Source organism: Sceloporus occidentalis, unplaced genomic scaffold, assembly GCF_023333645.1.
Source record: "Sceloporus occidentalis isolate IW3139 unplaced genomic scaffold, rSceOcc1.0.p SCAF_2, whole genome shotgun sequence".
NCBI classification, from domain to species: Eukaryota; Metazoa; Chordata; class Lepidosauria; order Squamata; family Phrynosomatidae; genus Sceloporus; species Sceloporus occidentalis.
Window position 1 is genome coordinate 55,414,950 of NW_028316982.1, and position 21,248 is coordinate 55,436,197.

Sequence of the window (21,248 nt, forward strand, 5' to 3'; positions counted from 1 at the left end):
CGAACCAAATAACATGGGCTGTTTCCCATCAAAGTATATGCCACAATAGATTTGCTAATTTCCTAAATTGTTTTCCTCAAAGCCATGCCATCCCATCAAGTTTTTAAAAGATAACTAATATAATCTTGCAGCTTTTGCACTTGCTGCTGGAGTTTTGCAACACAATCCTGCACACATTTACTCAGACACAGTTGCACTGAGTTCAAGTGGATTTACTTCCAGAGTAAATCATAGATTAAATAGCAAAACCTCAGCATTTGCATTATCAATTAACAGCCCATCTCTGAAATCCAGACAAGCTACAAACCTGGCCGAAGACGTGTTCTCTTTCCCTGTACATCTGATTTTCACATTGGTCTCCCATCCTTTGTTCATTAGTACCGTCTTCCTTGGAATATCGTTACCTCCGTCAGGGGAAAAAGAGTGTGTACAGTTAAATAATCTGTTTAGTTAAAAAAAATCCGATGAAGTGCAAGGGAAGGTCCATGAAAGCTTATTGCAAATAAAATTTACAATCCTGCCTCTCCCAGGTTTTCATTGCAACAGATTAGCAGGAAGACTCTGCAAAAATAAATAAATAATTCTCACAATTAAATAATAAACTTTGAATTTCTCAGAACTTGGGAAGCAGTATTGGAGAATAGATATACTACAGGTAATGCTGTAAAGGGAGGGAAGAGATGCATGGCAAATCAGCTCTAGCTAAAGGCAAAGACCCCATTCCCACTGGCCTATAACACAGATCAGGACGCGCATCATGGGTGCATCGTTTCCATTAGAGTGCGCATTCGACCCACATTGCTCCGATATCGTTTCCATTGAGATTCAAATCTGAATCGAATTATCCTGAAAAATCCTAATTTTAGGTCAATAAACCGATTTTTAAAAATAGTGGTTTTTAAGCGAATTTTCCTGTGCCTCTAGAGTCTGATTTAGGGCAAATGAATGGGAACGAAAAGGTGTCTGATTCGGGCCTGGAGATGGGAGGAGCAGCGCTCAAGGGGCTGCCCTGGGGGTGTCACCCTCTTTGTTCTCTTTCTGCATCGCAAGCGCCATTTTCTTCCATTCGCATAGCCTTTCCCCCAGTGGATTGCAACCTTCCCTTTGCTCCTCATTCATAGACTGATGTGTGAGGAGAGCCATTGAACACCATTTTTAACTATTATTTTTTCTTTTTTTCTTTTTTTTGCCTCTGCCTGAGCGCCTGAGCAGCAGATGGGCTTTGCAATATATGCCTGCTTGATTGCCCCCAGACAGCCCAGGGAACAATAGGGGAGACAAAGGGATTTGGGGGAATGGAGGCTCCTTCTCTCTTTCCCAGAGGAACTATGGGAAGACACAGGAGAGCCTGGACGTCTAGGAATCTGAGGGGGGGATCGAGCCTTCTCTTCTCTCTTTCCCAAAGGGAATCTGTGGAGACACAGGAGAGCCTGGACGCCCAGGGATCTGAGGGGGGGATCGAGCCTTCTGTTCTCTCTTTCCCATAGGGAATCTGGGGAGACACAGGAGAGCCTGGACGTCCAGGGATCTGAGGGGGGGATCGAGCCTTCTCTTCTCTCTTTCCCAAAGGGAATCTGGGGAGGCACAGGAGAGCCTGGACGCCCAGGGATCTGAGGGGGGGATCGAGCCTTCTCTTCTCTCTTTCCCAAAGGGAATCTGGGGAGGCACAGGAGAGCCTGGACGCCCAGGGATCTGAGGGGGGGATCGAGCCTTCTCTTCTCTCTTTCCCATAGGGAATCTGGGGAGACACAGGAGAGCCTGGACGCCCAGGGATCTGAGGGGGGGATCGAGCCTTCTCTTCTCTCTTTCCCAAAGGGAATCTGGGGAGACACAGGAGAGCCTGGACGCCCAGGGATCTGAGGGGGGGATCGAGCCTTCTCTTCTCTCTTTCCCAAAGGGAATCTGGGGAGACACAGGAGAGCCTGGACGCCCAGGGATCTGAGGGGGGGAATCGAGCCTTCTGTTCTCTCTTTCCCAAAGGGAATCTGGGGAGACACAGGAGAGCCTGGACGCCCAGGGATCTGAGGGGGGGATCGAGCCTTCTCTTCTCTCTTTCCCAAAGGGAATCTGGGGAGGCACAGGAGAGCCTGGACGCCCAGGGATCTGAGGGGGGGATCGAGCCTTCTCTTCTCTCTTTCCCAAAGGGAATCTGGGGAGGCACAGGAGAGCCTGGACGCCCAGGGATCTGAGGGGGGGATCGAGCCTTCTCTTCTCTCTTTCCCATAGGGAATCTGGGGAGGCACAGGAGAGCCTGGACGTCCAGGGATCTGAGGGGGGGATCGAGCCTTCTCTTCTCTCTTTCCCAAAGGGAATCTGGGGAGGCACAGGAGAGCCTGGACGTCCAGGGATCTGAGGGGGGGATCGAGCCTTCTCTTCTCTCTTTCCCAAAGGGAATCTGGGGAGGCACAGGAGAGCCTGGACGCCCAGGGATCTGAGGGGGGGATCGAGCCTTCTCTTCTCTCTTTCCCATAGGGAATCTGGGGAGACACAGGAGAGCCTGGACGCCCAGGGATCTGAGGGGGGGATCGAGCCTTCTCTTCTCTCTTTCCCAAAGGGAATCTGGGGAGGCACAGGAGAGCCTGGACGCCCAGGGATCTGAGGGGGGGATCGAGCCTTCTCTTCTCTCTTTCCCATAGGGAATCTGGGGAGGCACAGGAGAGCCTGGACGCCCAGGGATCTGAGGGGGGGATCGAGCCTTCTCTTCTCTCTTTCCCAAAGGGAATCTGGGGAGGCACAGGAGAGCCTGGACGCCCAGGGATCTGAGGGGGGGATCGAGCCTTCTCTTCTCTCTTTCCCATAGGGAATCTGGGGAGACACAGGAGAGCCTGGACGCCCAGGGATCTGAGGGGGGGATCGAGCCTTCTCTTCTCTCTTTCCCAAAGGGAATCTGGGGAGGCACAGGAGAGCCTGGACGCCCAGGGATCTGAGGGGGGGATCGAGCCTTCTCTTCTCTCTTTCCCATAGGGAATCTGGGGAGACACAGGAGAGCCTGGACGTCCAGGGATCTGAGGGGGGGATCGAGCCTTCTCTTCTCTCTTTCCCATAGGGAATCTGGGGAGACACAGGAGAGCCTGGACGCCCAGGGATCTGAGGGGGGGATCGAGCCTTCTCTTCTCTCTTTCCCAAAGGGAATCTGGGGAGGCACAGGAGAGCCTGGACGTCCAGGGATCTGAGGGGAGGATCGAGCCTTCTCTTCTCTCTTTCCCAAAGGGAATCTGGGGAGACACAGAAAAGTCTTTGCAGCCGATTTTCACTGGCTCCCCAAACAACAACAACAACAACAACAAAGAAACAGAAATGGGAACAGGGACCGTGTCAAAGTGTTTTGAATCAGGTGATGGCACTTGTGATATCTGAAGCCTACGCACTTGATTGACAGCTTGGAGACACAAATGGGAATAGGGAGCAAATTAATCCGCTTTAAACTACAGCGATTTAAAATAAATGGGAACAAAAACGGGGTCTAAATAAATTGAGGTAATTTGCCCCTTTTCGTAATGGAAACGATGGAAAAAATTCGAATTAGACTCAGAACATAATCCAAATCAGAATCGCACCAATATAATCCGTTTTATCTGCCAAGTGGGAATAGTCTGAAAATTGTGATGAAACTAGCAAAATTACTTCAGCTAGCCATCCCACCCTGTCATATGTGCTCTTTCTTGAAACCATTTTGAAGGAGGCTGCTACAGAACTAAGGTCCAAAACATATTGCAGAAATAATCCAGTTTGAGACCATTTCAACTGTCCTGTCTCAATGTACGGAATTCTGGGAACAGTAGTTTTATGGGACATTTAGCCTTCTCTGTCAGAGAGGTCTGGTGCCACAATCAACTACATTTCCCAGGATTCCCTAGCACTCGGGCAGGGCAGTTAAATCAGTCTCAGACTGGATTATTTCTGCAGTGTGTTTTGGAACTAAGATTTCAACAAACGTCAATTTGGCCATCTTGGGGGACAGGTATGTACACTTCCCTGTAACTAATAGACTGCGTACTTTCAGAGATGGCCACACACTATCTAGATTTAGTGCATTCTCTATTGTTTGCCTACTGTATATTTGTCCTAGAAAATGTTTGTTGTCACATTCTTTGCAAGTGTACAAGTTAGCCAGCCCAGAATACATATGTTTTGTCTGATGAACAACAACGTATCTTAAAACATTGCACTGTTTGTGATAGTAGCCCAAAAAAATTGAGTTAAGTCTGTGATTGATCAGCTGACACCTGATCACAATATCAGAAATGTGATGTCGAAGGAGATCATGGCCATCCATCATCCATAGTTTTTTAGGGTTTTTTGAGCTATGTGGCCATGTTCTAGAAGAGTTTATTCCTGATGTTTCACCAGAATCTGTGGCTGGTATTTACCCAAACAGAAAGCGGACAACATAGGCCACTTTTTACTTTCGGGATTCTCCCAAAAGCAGCTGATGTTGTCCACTTTCTGTGCGGGTTATTTTTGCGTTAATGTTCAATGCCCCTGATGATTTTGCATGATTTTAATCCTATTTCTGCACGGGATTTAGGCACTTAGCCTCCCGTGGGACAAACTCCTATATCTTTGTGCGCTAACAACCACTGTTAAAACTGGACCTCCAACTTCATTTCCATACACAAAGGATTTGCTATTTTAATTGACGTCTGCACCTGGCTTCCACTCCACCAAATGCACCTGAGGAAGCAGACTGAAGTTGTACCTTTGAGACTAACTGAAATAAATATATGGGCAGCATGAGCTTTCGCAAGCTTCATTTCCATACACAAAGGATTTGTAATTGGAACTGAGATCCTCACATACCAATGGCATATATATGTCTCTGCCTGGCTTCTATTCCACCAAAATTAGGGTTGCCATAAATGAGGAGCTCCGAACCGGGACAAATGTAGGACAAGGCTTAAAAATGTAGGACCTTTTTTTTTTTAAAGGTCCTACATTTTAAAACCTTGTCCTCCTCCTCCTTCCTGGCTTGGGAGGAAGCCTCGGCCTCCTCTCAGGCCAGGAAGGATGCAAGGGCTGCTCCTCATCGCGGCGATCACCGCGGTGGGAAGCAGCCTCCTCCCGGCCCCCACTCCCTTTCCCTGCCTCTGTGAAGGCTTGGGCCTCCATAGAGGCCGGGAAGGAGGGAGGAGAGCTCCCGCGATCGCCGCGATCGCCGCGATGGCGGGCGGCCCCCACTCCCTTTCCCGGCCTCTGTGGAGGCCCAAGCCTCCATAGAGGCCGGGAAGGAGGGAGGAGAGCGCCCGTGATCGCCGCGATCGCGGGCGGCCCCCACTCCCTTTCCCGGCCTCTGTGGAGGCTTGGGCCTCCATAGAGGCCGGGAAGGAGGGAGGAGATCGCCCGCGATCGCCGCGATCGCGGGCGGCCCCCACTCCCTTTTCCGGCCTCTGTGGAGGCCCAAGCCTCCATAGAGGCCGGGAAGGAGGGAGGAGAGCGCCCGCGATCGCCGTGATCGCCGCGATCGCGGGCGGCCCCCACTCCCTTTCCCGGCCTCTGTGGAGGCTTGGGCCTCCATAGAGGCCGGGAAGGAGGGAGGAGATCGCCCGCGATCGCCGCGATCGCGGGCGGCCCCCACTCCCTTTCCCGGCCTCTGTGGAGGCCCAAGCCTCCATAGAGGCCGGGAAGGAGGGAGGAGAGCGCCTGCGATCGCCGCGATCGCGGGCGGCCCCCACTCCCTTTTCCGGCCTCTGTGGAGGCCCAAGCCTCCATAGAGGCCGGGAAGGAGGGCCAGGGCCGCCTGTCATCGCGGCGATCGCCGCGGTGGCAAACGACCTCCCCCTCCTTCCTGGCCTGGGAGGAAGCCTCGGCCTGCTCCCAGGCCGGGAAGGAGGCGGAGGCAGCCCCTCATCGCGGTGATCGCCGCGGTGGGAAGCGGCCGCCTCCTCCTCCTCCTCCCTGGCCTCGCTGGGGCCTGGGAGGGAGCGTCTCCGCGGCTGGATCTCCAACCGCGGAGAGCCCTCCCAGGCCTCAGAAAGGCCTTGGAGCCGCCGCGGCGGCGGAGGTGGCCGCGGTGGGCGGGGCCGTCCCGGTTTGGGCGCCAAACCGGACCGGGACCGGGATGGCACCGCCCAAACCAGGATTGTCCCGCCGGGGGGCGGGATATGGCAACCCTTACCAAAATGCATCTGAGAAAGTAGATTTAAGCCTACGGAAGCTCATGCTGCCAATTTCTTTCTTTCCATTAGTCTCAAAGGTGCTGCTACAAGATCTCTCTACTATCCTCTGAACAAACCTTGCCAAGAAAACCCCGTGACAGGTTTGCCTCAGGGTCGCCATAAGTCGGTAACGACTTGAAAGACACACAACAGCAACAAATGTATGAATCCCACCGCTGTTTATTTTATTGACCATGCTGTTTATGTGAACTGTAATTAATGTCAAAGGAGCATGGCTTAATACTTCAAGTGTTGGACCGATTCTGGAAACCAGGGTTTGTATCCACGCTTGGAAACGGAAACCATTTTGGACAAGTCTCACACAGACACTCTGGCTGCAGAATTAATGTGGCTTGACACCACTTTAGCTGCCACGGCTCAGTGCTATGGAATTCTGGGATTTGTAATGTTGTCAGATATTAATTAATTAAACAGGGATTAATTGGGATTATTGTTCTGTTGTATGGACCTTTATTGTAATCTGCCTGGATCCTGAACGGAGAGGCGAGGTGAAAATCAAGTTTTATTATTATTATTATTATTATTTAGCCTTCTCTGTCAGAAGTGACCAGACGCCGCAACCGCAAAAGGAGGACAAAGCACTGAAAATGTAGGGCGCCCTGGGAAAAATGTAGGACATTACACAATTTAAAAAAAAAACACTAATATAAATATAAATTCATGCTTCTCATGAAGAACCTCATGAAGCGCCATGAATGCTTTTGAGTCATGCTCGAAACGGAGGAGGGCGTTTGGGGATCCTTCCTGCACAGAAGGTTGAAATGTAGGACGTGTCCTCGAAAATGAGGACGCCTGGCTACCCTGATGCCTCAACGAACTACAAATCCCAGGATTCCACAGCATGGAGCCATGGCAGTTAAAAGTGGTGTCAAAACGGCTTTAACTCTGCAGTGTGGCAGCAAACCCAGCCACTGCAAGTTCGACATAAGTGGGAAAGGGCTCGGAGGCCCCGCAAGAAAAACACATTGCTGTCAGAATGTCATTCGTCAAGCTGCGCAATTCTGAACCCCCTGACAGCTCAACGGAAATTTCTGTCAATCAAAACCGTCAGTTGCTCTCTAGGCCCCGCCCCTCCCACCGCAAGCTCCCGAACCCGCCTATCAGGAGGCGGCTTAAAAAAAGCCTCCAAGAGACAATGTTACGCAAACCTACAGGCTCCGCTATTGGCTACTGTGGCGTAATTAATTCACAAACCAACCAATCCCCGCCCTCCAGCTCACCCTGTCGCTATTGGCTGCCGCTGCTGGTCAACGTTCCAACCGCTGTCAAATCAGATTCGTCCAACAGAGGGACTGACGCGTACTGAAACGCAGGGGTTTATTCCTTATCCTCGGTGGGAAAGTGACTCTATGTACCGGCCAACCTGATTGGCCCACGGTCGAGCCTGGCACTGGCGCAGCTTCACCTTCCACCCGAGACAGGCAGCTCGCACGATCGCAAAATAAGACAGGTCCAATCAGTTGACGCCTTCGTCGAGCGCCTATTGGCTATTGGTTAAGGTGTGGCGTCATCTAACCAATCGGTGACAGCGGCGCAACCATTACCCCGCCCCCTGAGAAGCATCCCTCTTTCTCTAAACCTCCTTGAAGCTGCTTTTGTTTTTCGGTTCTGCCCATAGTTTGTGGCCCCTCCTCCCTCGAGGAGCCCGAGTAAGCCCCATTTTCCGCTCTGCTGTGGTCATAAATGGCCGTTTATACCATAGAGGCGCGAAGGCGAGAGAGGCTATGCCCCGGATGGGAGGCTCGTGTTGCCCTTACTCAAGATGGCGGCGGGGGCGTCGCCTTCCTTTTTCCCGCTGCGTAGCGCTGCTTTTGCCCTCGACCCTCAAAATGGCGGCTGCTGGGCCGAAGGCTCCTAACTGACGTCTCCTCCTCGGCCATCGCTCTCTAAGGCAGGCCTTTTGGAGGAAGGGAAGGCGGCGGGAGGAGAAATCAGGCCGGCGGAGCTACCGAGGGGCCTTTGCCTGAGAGAAGAGGGCAAGGATGAGGGGCGACCGACGGAGGCCGAGCTGCTGCTGCTGCTGCTGCTGCTGATCCTGGCCGAGCAGGTGGGCCCTCCGCTTCTTCGCAAGGCCTTCTTTCTCTGTGCCCTTTTCCCGTGACCAGACTAGGTCCTCCTTTCCCAGGACATGTCCTCCATGTCATCCCTCTTAAACGTCCTCCATGTTATGCAGGACTAAGAAGTATATGTATTTATATAGTTTTTAGCTCATAGTGACCAGGCGTCCTCCTTTTCCAGGGCATGTCCGGGAGGAATTCCTAAGCGTCCTCCATTTTGAGGCGGACTAAGGCTCATGCATTTGTATTTATCTAGTTTTGAGCTTGGGGTGACCGGACGTCCTCTTTTCCCAAGGCATGCCCTCCATTCCAACCTCCTTTTCCACGCCGTGCCCTACGTTTCGGCCTTCTGTCCGGGAGGAATGCCAAAATGTCCTCCATTTTGAGCATGACTAAGGAGCATGTGTTTATGTTTATTGAAGTGCTTTTAGCCCAGGGCAACCTGAGATCCTCCTTTCTAGGAGGAATTCCACAGTGTCCTCTATTCTGAGCTTGACTAAGAAGCATGGGTTTATATTTCGATGGATGTTTTAGCTCAGGGTGACCAGAGTCCTCCTTTTCCAGGGCATGTCCTCCATTTCATCCTTCTGCCCAGGAGGAATTCCTAGACGCCCTCCTTTGAGGCAATGGCATCTGCTCACTCTTTACGGTTGACTTAGTTAATGTATTTCAGAAAGCGAGCGCTTTCCCCATTTGACCACTTTCAGGGTGGCCAGAGGTCCTCCTTTTCCAGGACATGTCCTCCATTTCAGCCTCCTGTCCAGGGAGGGGTTCCAAAATGGCCTCCATTTTGAGCATAGCTAAGAAGCATGCATTTATATGTCTAGGAGTGTTTTAAGCTTTTCTTTGGCCATGCCCTACATCTTGCTTGAATGTCCTACATTTTGCAGTGCCTTGTCCTCCTTTGCAGTGATGACCTCTGGTCCCCAGGGCCAACCTGTGGCTTCTTAAAATCTCTAACTCTTTGAAGCTTCAAAGACATAGGTCTAAAACACACTTGAGACCAGTTAACTGCCCTGGCTCAATGCTAGGGAATTCTGGGAACTGTAGTTCTGTGAGACATTTAGCCTTCTCTGTCAGAGAGCTCTGATGCCACAATAAACTACGATCCCCAGGATAATTAATTTACTACTGTCCTTTTATAAGTTGGTTTATTGCAATCCAAGATGGCAGTATTATGTGTACTGGCAATAACTTGAACTCCATGAGGCTTAGTTCTCAGGATTCGCTCTTAGGATTATAACGCACATATTGGAGTATGCCTTGAAATGAAAATGTAATTCAACTGGATCCTCTGTTCCCATGCGCTTGTTAGGAAGCTTTGATATCTGAAATGGAGTTGCTTAGAGGAAGTGTAGTCATAGCAGTGAACAACTTTAGGGGGAAAGCCAAGGTTTAGAGAACTAATTATTTTAAACTTTGACATAGTAAATGCACTCGTGACCAAAGCCAGCACATAAGTATTTTAAAGGTATGTAATGTCAGAAGACTGACCACAATAAAATTCTCCACTTTTTCTCATCAGAGTGATCGGTGGTTCACGTGTGCTATGGAGTAATGCCTAAAAACAGGCATATGGAAACGGAGGAGCCACGATGGCAGCCATGCAGCCCTCTAGATGTTGTTGGATTGCAACTCCAGTGTTCCTCATCATTGCCTTTGCTGGCTGTGGCTGATGGGAAGAGCAGTGCTACAACAACCAGAACGCTCATTTGACCTAAAGCACTGATAGAATATTTTTGGTAAATTCCTTTCAAGATTTGGTTGCATCGCATAAAACAGTTTTCTAAATATATGGTAAAGTACATGAATTGCATTAGAAAAAGAGACGTTTATCTGTGCCAAGTGATGCATGGAGGAATTTAAGGGGAAAAAATCTTATTGATATTCTACTGCTCAGTAACATAATTGTGGGTGTATTCACACTGCAGAATTAAAGCAGTTTGACACCACTTTAACCACCATGCCTCTCTCCTACAGAATACAGGGATTTGTAACTTGCTGAAGCACCAGAGCTCTCTGATTGATCAGGCTGAATAGTTCATCAAACTACAAACCCCCAGATTCTGTAGGATAGAATCATAAGTGTTAAAGTGGTGTCAAACTGCTTTAATTCTCCAGTATGGGTACTCCTTCTGTTGAGGGCTTAGCAAGCAGAGAAGCTTAGGAATCAGTAACTTTCTTTATAGAAAGTAATGTTGCCTGCAGCCCCGAACATTTTTAAAATCTTGATTTTATTTAAACAGAAGTAGCTTTACTGTTGTTTTAGAATGATAGCTTTTGTTTTGGTTCTGGTTGCTGCACTTTTCCATACCAGCTAACATCTCTCTCTATTTCAGTTTTTGCTGTAAAGTGTCACTGAGAAGGAATGATGGCAGCTTTGGATACTAAAGCTAAAGCAAAGAAAACTCTGGGAACTGTTGATTATGTGGAGTCATCAGAGTTTGCCCAAGGAATTCTGCCCACCAAGAAGGATGTCATTCAAAACATGTTATATCTATTGCATCCAAAAAGGGCTGGGCAAGCCCAGCGATCTAAAGAAGATGCTGCCCAGTTACTGGCTGAACTTTTGCAGGAACATTGGCTGTTCTGCAACTTATATACCATAGCAACACAAAGCATAAAGAAGCATATTCTGAAAGTGTATGAAGAATTCTCAAAGCTGTATCAGTCCAGAAAGCGAAGAAAAAATGAGTTGTTCACACAGAAAGCAGATGATTTCAACAGGAGCTCAGAACAGCTCTTTGACATATTTTGTACAGACACTGTAACAAGAGAGAAACTGGAACAGTACAGTGGTATGAAGATGACAGATACTGAGTGGAAATTTCTTGAAGATCAGAGGAGCGAAAGAAAAATGTATTTTGAGGACTTCATGGACAAGAAACAAATGGAAACAATAGACAGACGAAGAAAAGTAGAGTCACTGGAGCATTTCAGGAAAATTGCAGAAGAAGAGAGAGAAGCTTGTAAGCGTAAAGAAATGACTTCCAACCGAGATGAGCAGTCAGTTGAAGATGTCAATGATAGGAGTACAGATGATTCCTGTATAGAACACAACAAAGGAATTGGAGGCTTTTCACATAAGGCGAAAAGGAAGCGCTTATCTTCTGGCTGGATTACTGGGACAGCAACTTCAACTAGCTTTAGCGAGTCCGTTCCTCCTGAGTGTCAGCATATACGTATGAGCATCAGAAAAGTCAGACCAGGGTTCTATGAGACATTTGACAAATATGAAAACTGCTAGCCTAACATTGGTGTTTCTAGGGGGAGTTGTTTCTGTTGGTGTTTACAGATTTTGGGAGGTCTTAAGTACCCTGATTAATTGGAAGTTGATGTAGATAATTATGTTTGGCTTCATTAATATACAGCAATGACACCAAAGCAAAGGCAACAGTAGAAACTGGCTTTTAGCTTACTGGAAAAGGCTAAGTTGTGATTTGTTTAGGCCTTTATCATTACCTCCAGAGGGTGAAAGTATGAGGTACTAAGGCTATAGTGTAGCAAAAGACAGCAGAACCACCAGAGTTTGGAAATTAAAACAAAATGCATGCCAGTAGGGTTAAATAATGTGGAAATGATGAACAGGCTGTTAAGGAAGATGGCACATTTTGTATCACGTACGGCCTTCATATTGGGCTGAATACTTCTGAAAATAATTCTGTACTGAAGGACTAAGTATAGAGGCCTGAGGTGGAAATATAGGAGAGCATGCACTCTCTTCTGCAAAACAGTAGTGTCATTAAATAATCTGTTACCCATTCCAACTTCAGTAACTAACAAGACTGAAAACCATGTACAGTTGAGGGAAAGTGTAGCTAATTAGATGTCTGCTTAAAGGAAGGTATGATCCTGGGTCTGTTACAAAGCAGATTTTTTTTAATGGATTACAGGAGACTTGAATCTGACCATTGTGACGAGTAGTGATTGTACCCCTTGTGGGTAAAGAGTAATTGACCCAATGACCTAAGAAGTACTGTAGCTTCCTGAAAAAAAGTCAGCAATTCTTGTCTGATCTTAAGCGATAGAACATGTACAACTCATTGAATTCACTGAAACTTGAAAGGATTCTGCATCAGGACTAGATACTGACAGGAGAAGGAAAATGGATTGGTTGGCCTGTCTTGGGAGGTGCATAGTTGCTCAGAGACCTTTACAGTTCTGAAAATGATCTTTGTTAGATAACATTGGTTTGCGTGAGAAGAAAAGGAGGGTCAGGGAATTTAAACAACAACTTTAGGTATAAATGTGGTGGTGACAACTGTCTGTATATCTTCTGCATTCTTAGCAATTAAATATCATTGGTGGTGAGAAGTTATGTGGAAAAGTGGAATTTGTAACTGTAAATATTTGGGAGTTGAACATATATGATGCACTGAATATGGCATAGTGTGGAGTTGCACAAGACATTGTTTTAAAACAAAGGTGGGCAAAATGCAGCCCAGCAGCTGGATGCCGTTCCCATAGCCATTTTTGTGCCTCCCAGAGGTTACATTTTAAAAAAAAATTGCAAGTGGAATTTTTGCCCCAAGATCCCCTCAAATGCCCACCAGAGGCTGTGAGGGACATTTTCACCAATTTATTTTGAAAGAAAACTGAAAGTGGCTTCTGTTACGTTCCTGTTCTTTAAAAATAAAAGCCCTCTCCTGGACAAAAATGACCCTGGAGGGGATAAAACCTGGCCAAAACATCACCAGAGGGTGTTTGAAGGCAAACAAATGACTTTTTAAAAGGGTGGGTGCCGCCCTGCAAAGTTATGGGGACTAAAGTGTTCCCCTGGCTTTCCACAGTTGCCCACTCCTGTTGTAGAGGGTTTTTAAAAAACCTGTTGTCATGGACTATGAATTCCAAATGAGTGTCTGTATTGTTTGCAGTAGTCGAAAGACCTAGCAATAAGACAATAATGTGAACTCTATTGGAAGCATACTTTAAAATCTAGAAGAAATTACTGGTCTACATAGATTAGTTATGAGTGCTCCATATTTTTCCAGTTCAAATCAAAGCAAAACACTCATTTCGTATTTTTCTGTGTTTTTCCCAGCATACTGTAGGGTTTTTTTTTCATGATTTAAAGTCCAGCCATATTGTACATGTATGGCCCCCTGTTACATGTCCTCTTAGACCCATGCTATGCATACAGACGTCCATAAGCAGAACTGTTGTAATACTACCTCAAAGCGGGGTTTGGAAGATCCCAGATGTGTAGGAATTCACACACATCAATATCTTCATCTACACTTTGGGGAGGAGTGACAGCATTTTTATTTTTTCAGGGAACTGCCCTTAGTCAGTCTGATATTGATGATGATGGGCATCCTGGAGTTGGGTGGTTTGTTTGATTTGATATGTGTTTTGAGCTGACAGTTTTTAGCTAAATTAGTAAATTCAAGCAATGTTGAGCTGGCATAAACCGATATGCAGATCTGCAGTAACTAATCTGATGGCTTTTGTCATGTATGCAAACACATCTTTCATGCTATAATCAGCCAGTGTTGAGTGTGAGTATATTAAGTGGCCTCCTGAAGTCATATTCTGTGTCTCCTAATTCATAACTTAGTTTTGAGGCCTAAGGATGAAACTGAAAAGTAAATTGTATTTCCCCAGAGATATTTCTCTTTGGGTGTTGCCTTTGAATTGATAAGGACCAAGAATGATTATATACAGTGATTTACACATCACATCAAACAAAAGACTACTGATTAATTACTATATGTTATCTTATTTAGGTGGCATCCGCATGGCAGAAATAATCCAGTTTGATACAACTTTAACTGCCATTGCTCAGTGCTATGGAATTCTGGGAATTGTAGTTTGTTGTGGCAGGAGAGGTCTCCGACAGACAAATTTAAATGTTTCACAAAGCTACAATTCCCAGAATTCCATAGCATTGAGCCATAGCAGTTAAAGTGGTGTCAAACTGGATTATTCCTGCAGTGTGGATGCAGCCTTAAAAGATTTGCCAAGATGAGACATAGCACAGTCCATGATTATATCAGAACATCTTGTGCAAACATATATGCACCCAAAAATAGGTAACTACATCTGCACAGGTTTTAAAATCTACACCAGTAATTCAGGCCACCTATATTGGAACAAATAATTTAAGAACAAAGTACTACACTACAAGCAGACCAGCTGTAAGTGTATGAATACCGCTTGAATTCTCTGGACACAGGTTTACTACTTTTATGTTTTACTTCAGAAATAGTTGTTCCTGTTATGCAAATCATCAGCCTGTTTTTACGTGAACCTTATTTTATGTTTACCTGTATATATTAAAATCTCTATAAAATTCTAGAGATATTGCTTTGTATATGGTGGAATGGGTTGTAAATGTATATGTTGGATAGGGTATAACATATATACATTTACAAGAAAGTATATGAAAAATCTAATCCGGTGTGACTTTTATTCAGTAAGAACGCTGTGGATTATAAGGATGTGTCAAGTTGAATTGGAAAATATTACTAACACAAGAAGATCTCTATTGGATCATGCCAAACAGCCATCCAGCATCCTGTTTCCCCACAGTGACCAGCTGAGAAAGTGTCAAGACAACATCCTTCTCCTTCTGTTTGCTAGTTAGCAGTTGGTATTCAAAACCATATACCTGATCATGGTGATAATATATAGCTGTCATAACTAATAACCATCAATGACCTTATCCTCCATGCATTTGCTTTATCCCCTTTTATAAACATACAAGTTAGTGGCTACCACCATATTTTGTAGAGGCGAATTCACTTAGTTTGTGTTGTATGAAGAAATACTTAATTTGTCTGACCTGCATGAATTTCAGCTTCATCTATGATCCAAGGTTGTAATATGATGGAAAAAGGAGGAAATAAAGGAAGTATAAGAGATGTGGGAGGTTAGTGCAATGAACAAGCATTACTGGCTACTGAAAGGCTATCATTAAAATAGGATTAAATTGCAAAAAGCACAATAAAATCAAAGAAAACAAAACGTTTAACCAGTGTTATTTCATTTTACATATGGATAGATTATATGGGAATGCAAACATTAACACACCCTACCCTGCCTTTGTGCCCTGCTTTCATTCTGAGTTATATGGAAAGTCTACTATACAGAGTCCAGTCCATTCTTTTTGAATAGCTGGACTACTACTACAAACGTAGTCAGACCAAATGTAAGTTTGGGGTTGATTTGTCATGCTGCAAATTAACATATCCAGTCCTCTGATCACGTGCCGTCCCCCAACCACTTTGCTTTGAATTTCTGCCTTGGACTACTTTACCGACTACAGGTTTTGCACAGCTAGCTGTCCATGCTGACTCTTTCAGGAAGGTCCTAAACAATCTGGTGTTACTGTTGAAGGAAAACTATTCATTCTTACCAGAGTAATTACTCTTCTGCACTTTGAGTATGTAATTTTTATTATGTGGAAGACAACTAATATTTAGATATTTATTTCATATAAAAGGAGATGCTCTTTAGATACTAATCTCCAGCAACAATTAGTGGAAATCTATATATAGAAAGTTAGTGGGAAATAAAAATGGGGGATCAGGTCCTTTCATGTATGCCTTGAAGGTTCTGCCAGTGATGAAGTCTTGAGCATATAAATGGTAGATGTGTTGCTTCTAAATTTTTCTCTCTAGTGTTGGCGATAGTGTAGGTTTTTAAGGGTTGGACTTGGATTCCAAGAAGCATGGGTTCAAATCCCTGCTTAGTCATGAAAACCTGATAGATGACCTTAGGCAAGTCATTCTTTCTCAGCCTAACAAGAACACAGTGGTGAATTCAGAATAAATCTTGCTAAGAAAATTCCAGAATAGACTCACCATAAATCAGAGTTGACTTGAAGGCACATAACAGTAACATCTCTTGTGTGACAATCATTAGTAGATTTGTCTGGACTCCAGTTATCTGGACCTAGCTGTGATCAGACACTGGGTAGCCAGCTTGATTACATTAACAAGGCTAGTGAAAATGAAGGATAGAACTAGGTGTTACCTGCATATGGATGATGCAGAATGCCAGTTTGTATATAGTTCTGGGAGGTCCAAGCAAGTAATCATGTCAAAAAGACAATTGAGGTGGTTGATCATTTATCTAAAAAGTACCCCCTTTTATGCACAGAATCAAATGTGTCCACTTCAGTTACCAGACCTTTGTTGAACAGATTGTAGTTTGGGTGGATCTTTGAACAAAAGTGCTCACAATAAGATTTGGCTAAAGTGAATGGCTCAGAGCACATGATATTTTGGAGAACAAAAATGTTCTTATTCTGAGTGTTACAGCTATTCATCAACTTCATAGAAATATCTTGTTATGTATATTGCAGCACTAACTAATGGGGTTTTTTCTTACATATTGGTATTGATTGTAGCATTAAGAAAGCCTAAATAATCAGTTGTCAGATAAATTTGTGAATTTCAAAAAATAGCAAATGAACTTTACAAATGACAGTAGCAAACGTGACAGTACCATTTTTATTATCAGCCGTTCATTATCTTTATGCTCAATTAGTTATATTTAAAAGAGGAAGACAAATAAGAATAATCAGAACTGATGTTAAGTGCTTCTGGCTTTTCTAGATGGCAGGTAGATCCAGTAATTTTAATTAATTAATTAATTAATTATAATTAATAAAAATAATTGTAAGCTGCTCTGAGAGCCTTTAGGACTAAAGGGTAGGGTATAAATACCACAAGTAATAAATAAATTTATAAGGAAGCAGCTAAAGAGGAAACATTAGGTAATTATGCTTAAACTTACTATTCCTTTGTAATATAACAAATTTGAAAAAATACTGAAATGGAGGAAATCTAGATGTCCTAATAAGAGGTCTGTACTAGCAAAGTGAGGTGTTCATATCCTTTTTTTAAAAATCTGGTTATCAAGTCTGTGGTCTTAATGGAATAAGAGTATTAAACTCATACCTGTGGCTGGAACATCAAGTGGCACAGCGGCTGTGAAGGCTTCAACAAATTACATCTTTGCTTTGAAATCCAACTCTAATAGCAACTAGGCCCAAGGGCCCTTGATCCACAGCAACAGTGATACCTTTAATGAAGTTGTCTTGCTTAGAACCAACTGAGCTGGTATGGTTACTTGAGAGCATTGGGAGTCAGGGGTTCAAATCCCAATTCAGCCATTGCATGATATCAGGCAAATCACCTCTCAGCTTTAGAGGAAGGCAATGGCAAACTTCTGAATAAATTTTGTCAAGAAAATCTCTTGATAGATTTGTTTTAGGGTTGCCATAAGTTGGAAAAGGCTTGAAGTCACAACAACAAAGTGAGGTGGTCACATTTGCTGATGACAGTGAATTATGTAGACTGTTGGGAACAAATGGAAGACCAAAAGCATGTCTCTAAATAGAAAGAATGGAGTTTAAAATGATTAATGAAAATTCACTAAAAGCAAGTGATATATATTGGGGCAAAAAATCCAAACATTACATATACACTGATAGGATTTGAGTTGGCAGCAACTCACTAAAAGATCTTTGAAAAATGTCATCCTGTGTGTGGCTGCTGTGAAAAAGGGGGAGGGAGCAATTTTTTCAAGCCCCCATATAGCAGATCTGTCTAACTTAGTGCTATCTAGATATGTCCATCATCATAATCATCACCTCCAAATGGTTATTCTGGCTGGGAATTATGGTTATCAGTGCACTTACTTATATTAACCCTGCACTTTCCAGGAAATAATGCAAAATTTATTTTTAGATGCACACCATGGCTGTGATTGCATTTATTTCATTTTAAATGGTTTTATTTAGTTTAAATACTTGTAGAATTATTTTAAATTGTTGCTAACCATCACATGTTTTAATGGTAGAGTATGTTAAATATTCAAATAGGTATTAAGGAAAAATACTATAGAATTCTACCATTGAGAATTAGAAGCTTGATCCACTGATTTTAAAAATAAAATAGCCTGTTGCTGATCATCCCCCCTTCCTCAAGAATTCAATTGCAAATGCTCCTCACTTTTGTGATATTATTTAAAACAAATTTGCTCAAGCTTGTTATAGGAAATTGCCTTATACTGTGTTGGACAGCTTGCTCACTTCTTTTTAATGGATGGGACTCATGTGGCCCTCCAGATAATGAAGTGGAACTCCCAGCAGCTCCAGCCAAGATGGCCAATGGTAAGGAATATTGAGAGTTGCAATCCACCAACATATGGAAGACCACGTGATTTGTCTCTGCGGTTTGCACCCCAACCAGCTCCACCAAATTCCAGGGATTCAATCTGGAACCTTCTGTATGTCTACAAAAATGGGCAAGAGTATAGGAAGATGCCTACACAAACTATATGTGCGTTAGTTGTCTTCTCCTTTGATCAGAGACCTGTGATGATGTTAGCAGTACTTTTTCCACAAGTGAGATATGTGGCCAACCAGCCATGCTGTATTTTATCCCACCTGTTGTCATCCATGTGCTTATTGGTGAGAAAATTGAAGTAATATGTGTAGTTGTGGCTCAGAAACATACAAGATGTTAAGAGCTGGCACATAAAGACAATGAAGAGAATGGAGGAGCAATTGTGGTGCAGTGGATTGTGCAGACCTAAGAGATATGAAAAGAGAGTGGAAGGGGTGTAATAACGAGAAAATGAGTAAAAGATACAAGAGAGGACTGAGAAGCAAAAGAAAGGAGGTGGCATGTTGGTGGGAAGAGAACAGAAAATATTTGTTATATAGATGTCAAAAGATGTTATATACCTTATACATTAGTAGATGTCCTGAAAACTGCCTTGGGCGCCATGTTGGGAGAAAGGTGGCATATAAATAAAATAAGCTACCTTACAGATGCAGGTTTCTACTTTACAGAGAGCAGAATTCAGCAAGATCTGTGGTGAGTGGAGTAGAATAGATAGAAGGGCACCTGGTGATGCAGAGAGGTCTGTGTTGTATGGAAAGAGAAAGAGAGAGTAATTGAGGCAAGGCTACCAAGACCTACAGGGTTGGCAGGTAGGATGGCAGAGGGTGGGGCAGGCACAGAGTGGGGTGAAAACAACATAATAAAGAACTACAAATATGCTTGCAGTTGGCAGGAAGAGAGATGGAAGAAGATGACATGTGATCCAGGAACTAGTGCTTACAGAGTCAAGTTAGATTTATTTATTTTTAATTACACAAAAATAATAAGACTAAAGCTTTAAAAAACTGCAGAAAAAGATAAAAGTGCAATAATGAAGAACGGAAAAATATACACAGACTTCAATAAAAGATGACCAAATGTTCTAACACATTTACAGACCACGTTGCCATGTTACCTGTGCAAATGTTGAGAGGGTTGTAAGGTCCTCAGTTTGTTGAATAATAGGAGAAGGGCATTTTTCCAGTGTTGCCAGGCGGGTCTTTTAGTCACAGTAAGGGCATGATAAATCATTCCTAATTACCAGTAGTTAATTTCCTAAATAAGCCTATTATTATTATTATCATTATCATCATCATTATTGCCCCAAAATCACATGCCCTTGTGCAAAATTAAAATATTTCTGCAGTACAAAATTAATATAAGTCTAAAACACACTGCAGAAATTAACCAGTTTGGAACAACTTTAACTGCCCTGTCTCAGTGCTAGGGAATCCTGGGAATTGTAGTTTATTTAGTCCAACAGCCTGCTCACCTTTAACAGATGGGAATTATGTGGCCCTCTGATGGAGCTCTGATGTGGTCTCTGATGGAGAAAGCTAAATTTCTCACAAAACTACAGTCCCCAGAAATCCCTAGCATTGAGCCAGGCCAGTTAAAGCGGTCTCAAACTGGATTATTTCTGCAGTATGTTTTGGACCATAAGCCTAGATCAAGTTGTTATTCTTCTGAGAAGAATAACTCTATTATGTTAAACTTGGTAAGACACATAGGTTCAATTAATTCAATGGATCTAGTTGGGACAACTGGGTTTAAGCCAGCCACTCCAAAAGAAACTACGATTAAGCATAAACAAATACTAGATTTGACAGGTCCAGAAGATGGATTACAGTGCAGCAGTTAACCCTAGGGACAAATTAAATGAGTTGTCAGGAGGAACATGGAGATCAAATAGAGAAAGATGAAGAGCTGTTAGAGAGGGTTCACACAATGAGAGAAATACGAAATATATAGAAAGGGGGGTTATGGGGAATTAGTGGGGGGAACATGGTTAAAATGTGAAGAGATGATCTTTGTGGTGAACATAGCACCATGGCCCTCTCAATTTAGTAAAAGCAAAATGCCTTCAGAACTGAATTGTGCTTCTGTGTCCTTAATGCTCATATGCCTTGTATTTTTCTAGGTTCATTTGGTGGAAGGAGAGCCAGAAGATATAATAACTAGATATCATGGAAAGCCCATAAATTCTGGGATTGTTGACAGCTACTATCGGGAATAATTGAGGTGGCGGTGGTTGTTAAGGCACTAGTGTCCTGGGAGTTGTGGTATATTGTTTTCACATGAGCTGCAGCAGTTCTCCCATAGAAATAGCAGTTCACAACACAGGAAAAGTAAATCAATAACCCTTTAATTAGCTGATAATTATGTAGAAAGAGAAGTGCTATGTTTCTAAAATAATTCTGGGAAGTCCATTGAAGTTCTGAAGATGAAAACAAGTCATAGATCAATCTGGGAGTTTTAAAAAGCTACCCAGAGTTGCTTGATACGGTGCAGAAAGAAAAGGCAGATCTTATTTATGGGTGAAAGAATTTCACTCTGAAATAAAAGATCCCTCTTAACTTGAAGCTAGAAAGTGTCTAGGGTTGATAGATAGACATTAATTTACTTGTCAGTCCAGGGAGAACAACAGTTAGGCAGAATGAGACAACTGCCTTAGGTGGCACATGTGAAGTGTTGATATGGGATAAAAATGTTAGTGTTTTAATTCATTATGTTATTGTCAGGGATGAGAAGATGTGCTTTTGGGTTTCACATGCCAAAAGAAATCAGCTGGCTTTGAGTGATGCAAGCTTTGATTTGAGTAAGCGATGCGCTGGTGTGAGTGGGAGTTCTGCTTCAGAGCTATGTCCTGTTAGAAAAGCAGGATTTTGGACCTTAAA

General features: G+C 44.0%; 2 protein-coding genes across 7 annotated transcripts in view; one reads left to right on the plus strand and one right to left on the minus strand.

The window, feature by feature from the left end:
- SCLY (selenocysteine lyase) overlaps positions 1-7,885 on the minus strand; it is a 26,438-nt gene extending 18,553 nt beyond the window's left edge. For 2 of the 6 annotated variants that reach the window (XM_089509505.1, XM_089509498.1), the window contains exons 1-2: positions 7,397-7,884; positions 308-404 (exon numbers count right to left, since the gene is read on the minus strand). In XM_089509505.1, coding sequence (XP_089365631.1) covers positions 308-375 — 68 coding nt within the window. In that variant the 5' untranslated portion in view covers positions 376-404; positions 7,397-7,884. Of the gene's footprint in view, positions 1-307; positions 562-6,232; positions 7,183-7,396 lie in introns of those variants that run through there. The other 4 variants (XM_089509504.1, XM_089509503.1, XM_089509499.1 and 1 more) reach the window with 4 other exon arrangements.
- On the plus strand, positions 7,687-15,197 carry LOC149318346 (uncharacterized). Its single transcript, XM_089509506.1, has 3 exons — positions 7,687-8,223; positions 9,759-9,975; positions 10,573-15,197. The coding sequence occupies exon 3, from the start codon at positions 10,602-10,604 to the stop codon at positions 11,478-11,480; it is 879 nt and encodes a 292-aa protein (XP_089365632.1). The 5' UTR covers positions 7,687-8,223; positions 9,759-9,975; positions 10,573-10,601; the 3' UTR covers positions 11,481-15,197.
- Positions 15,198-21,248: the final 6,051 nt, after the last annotated feature.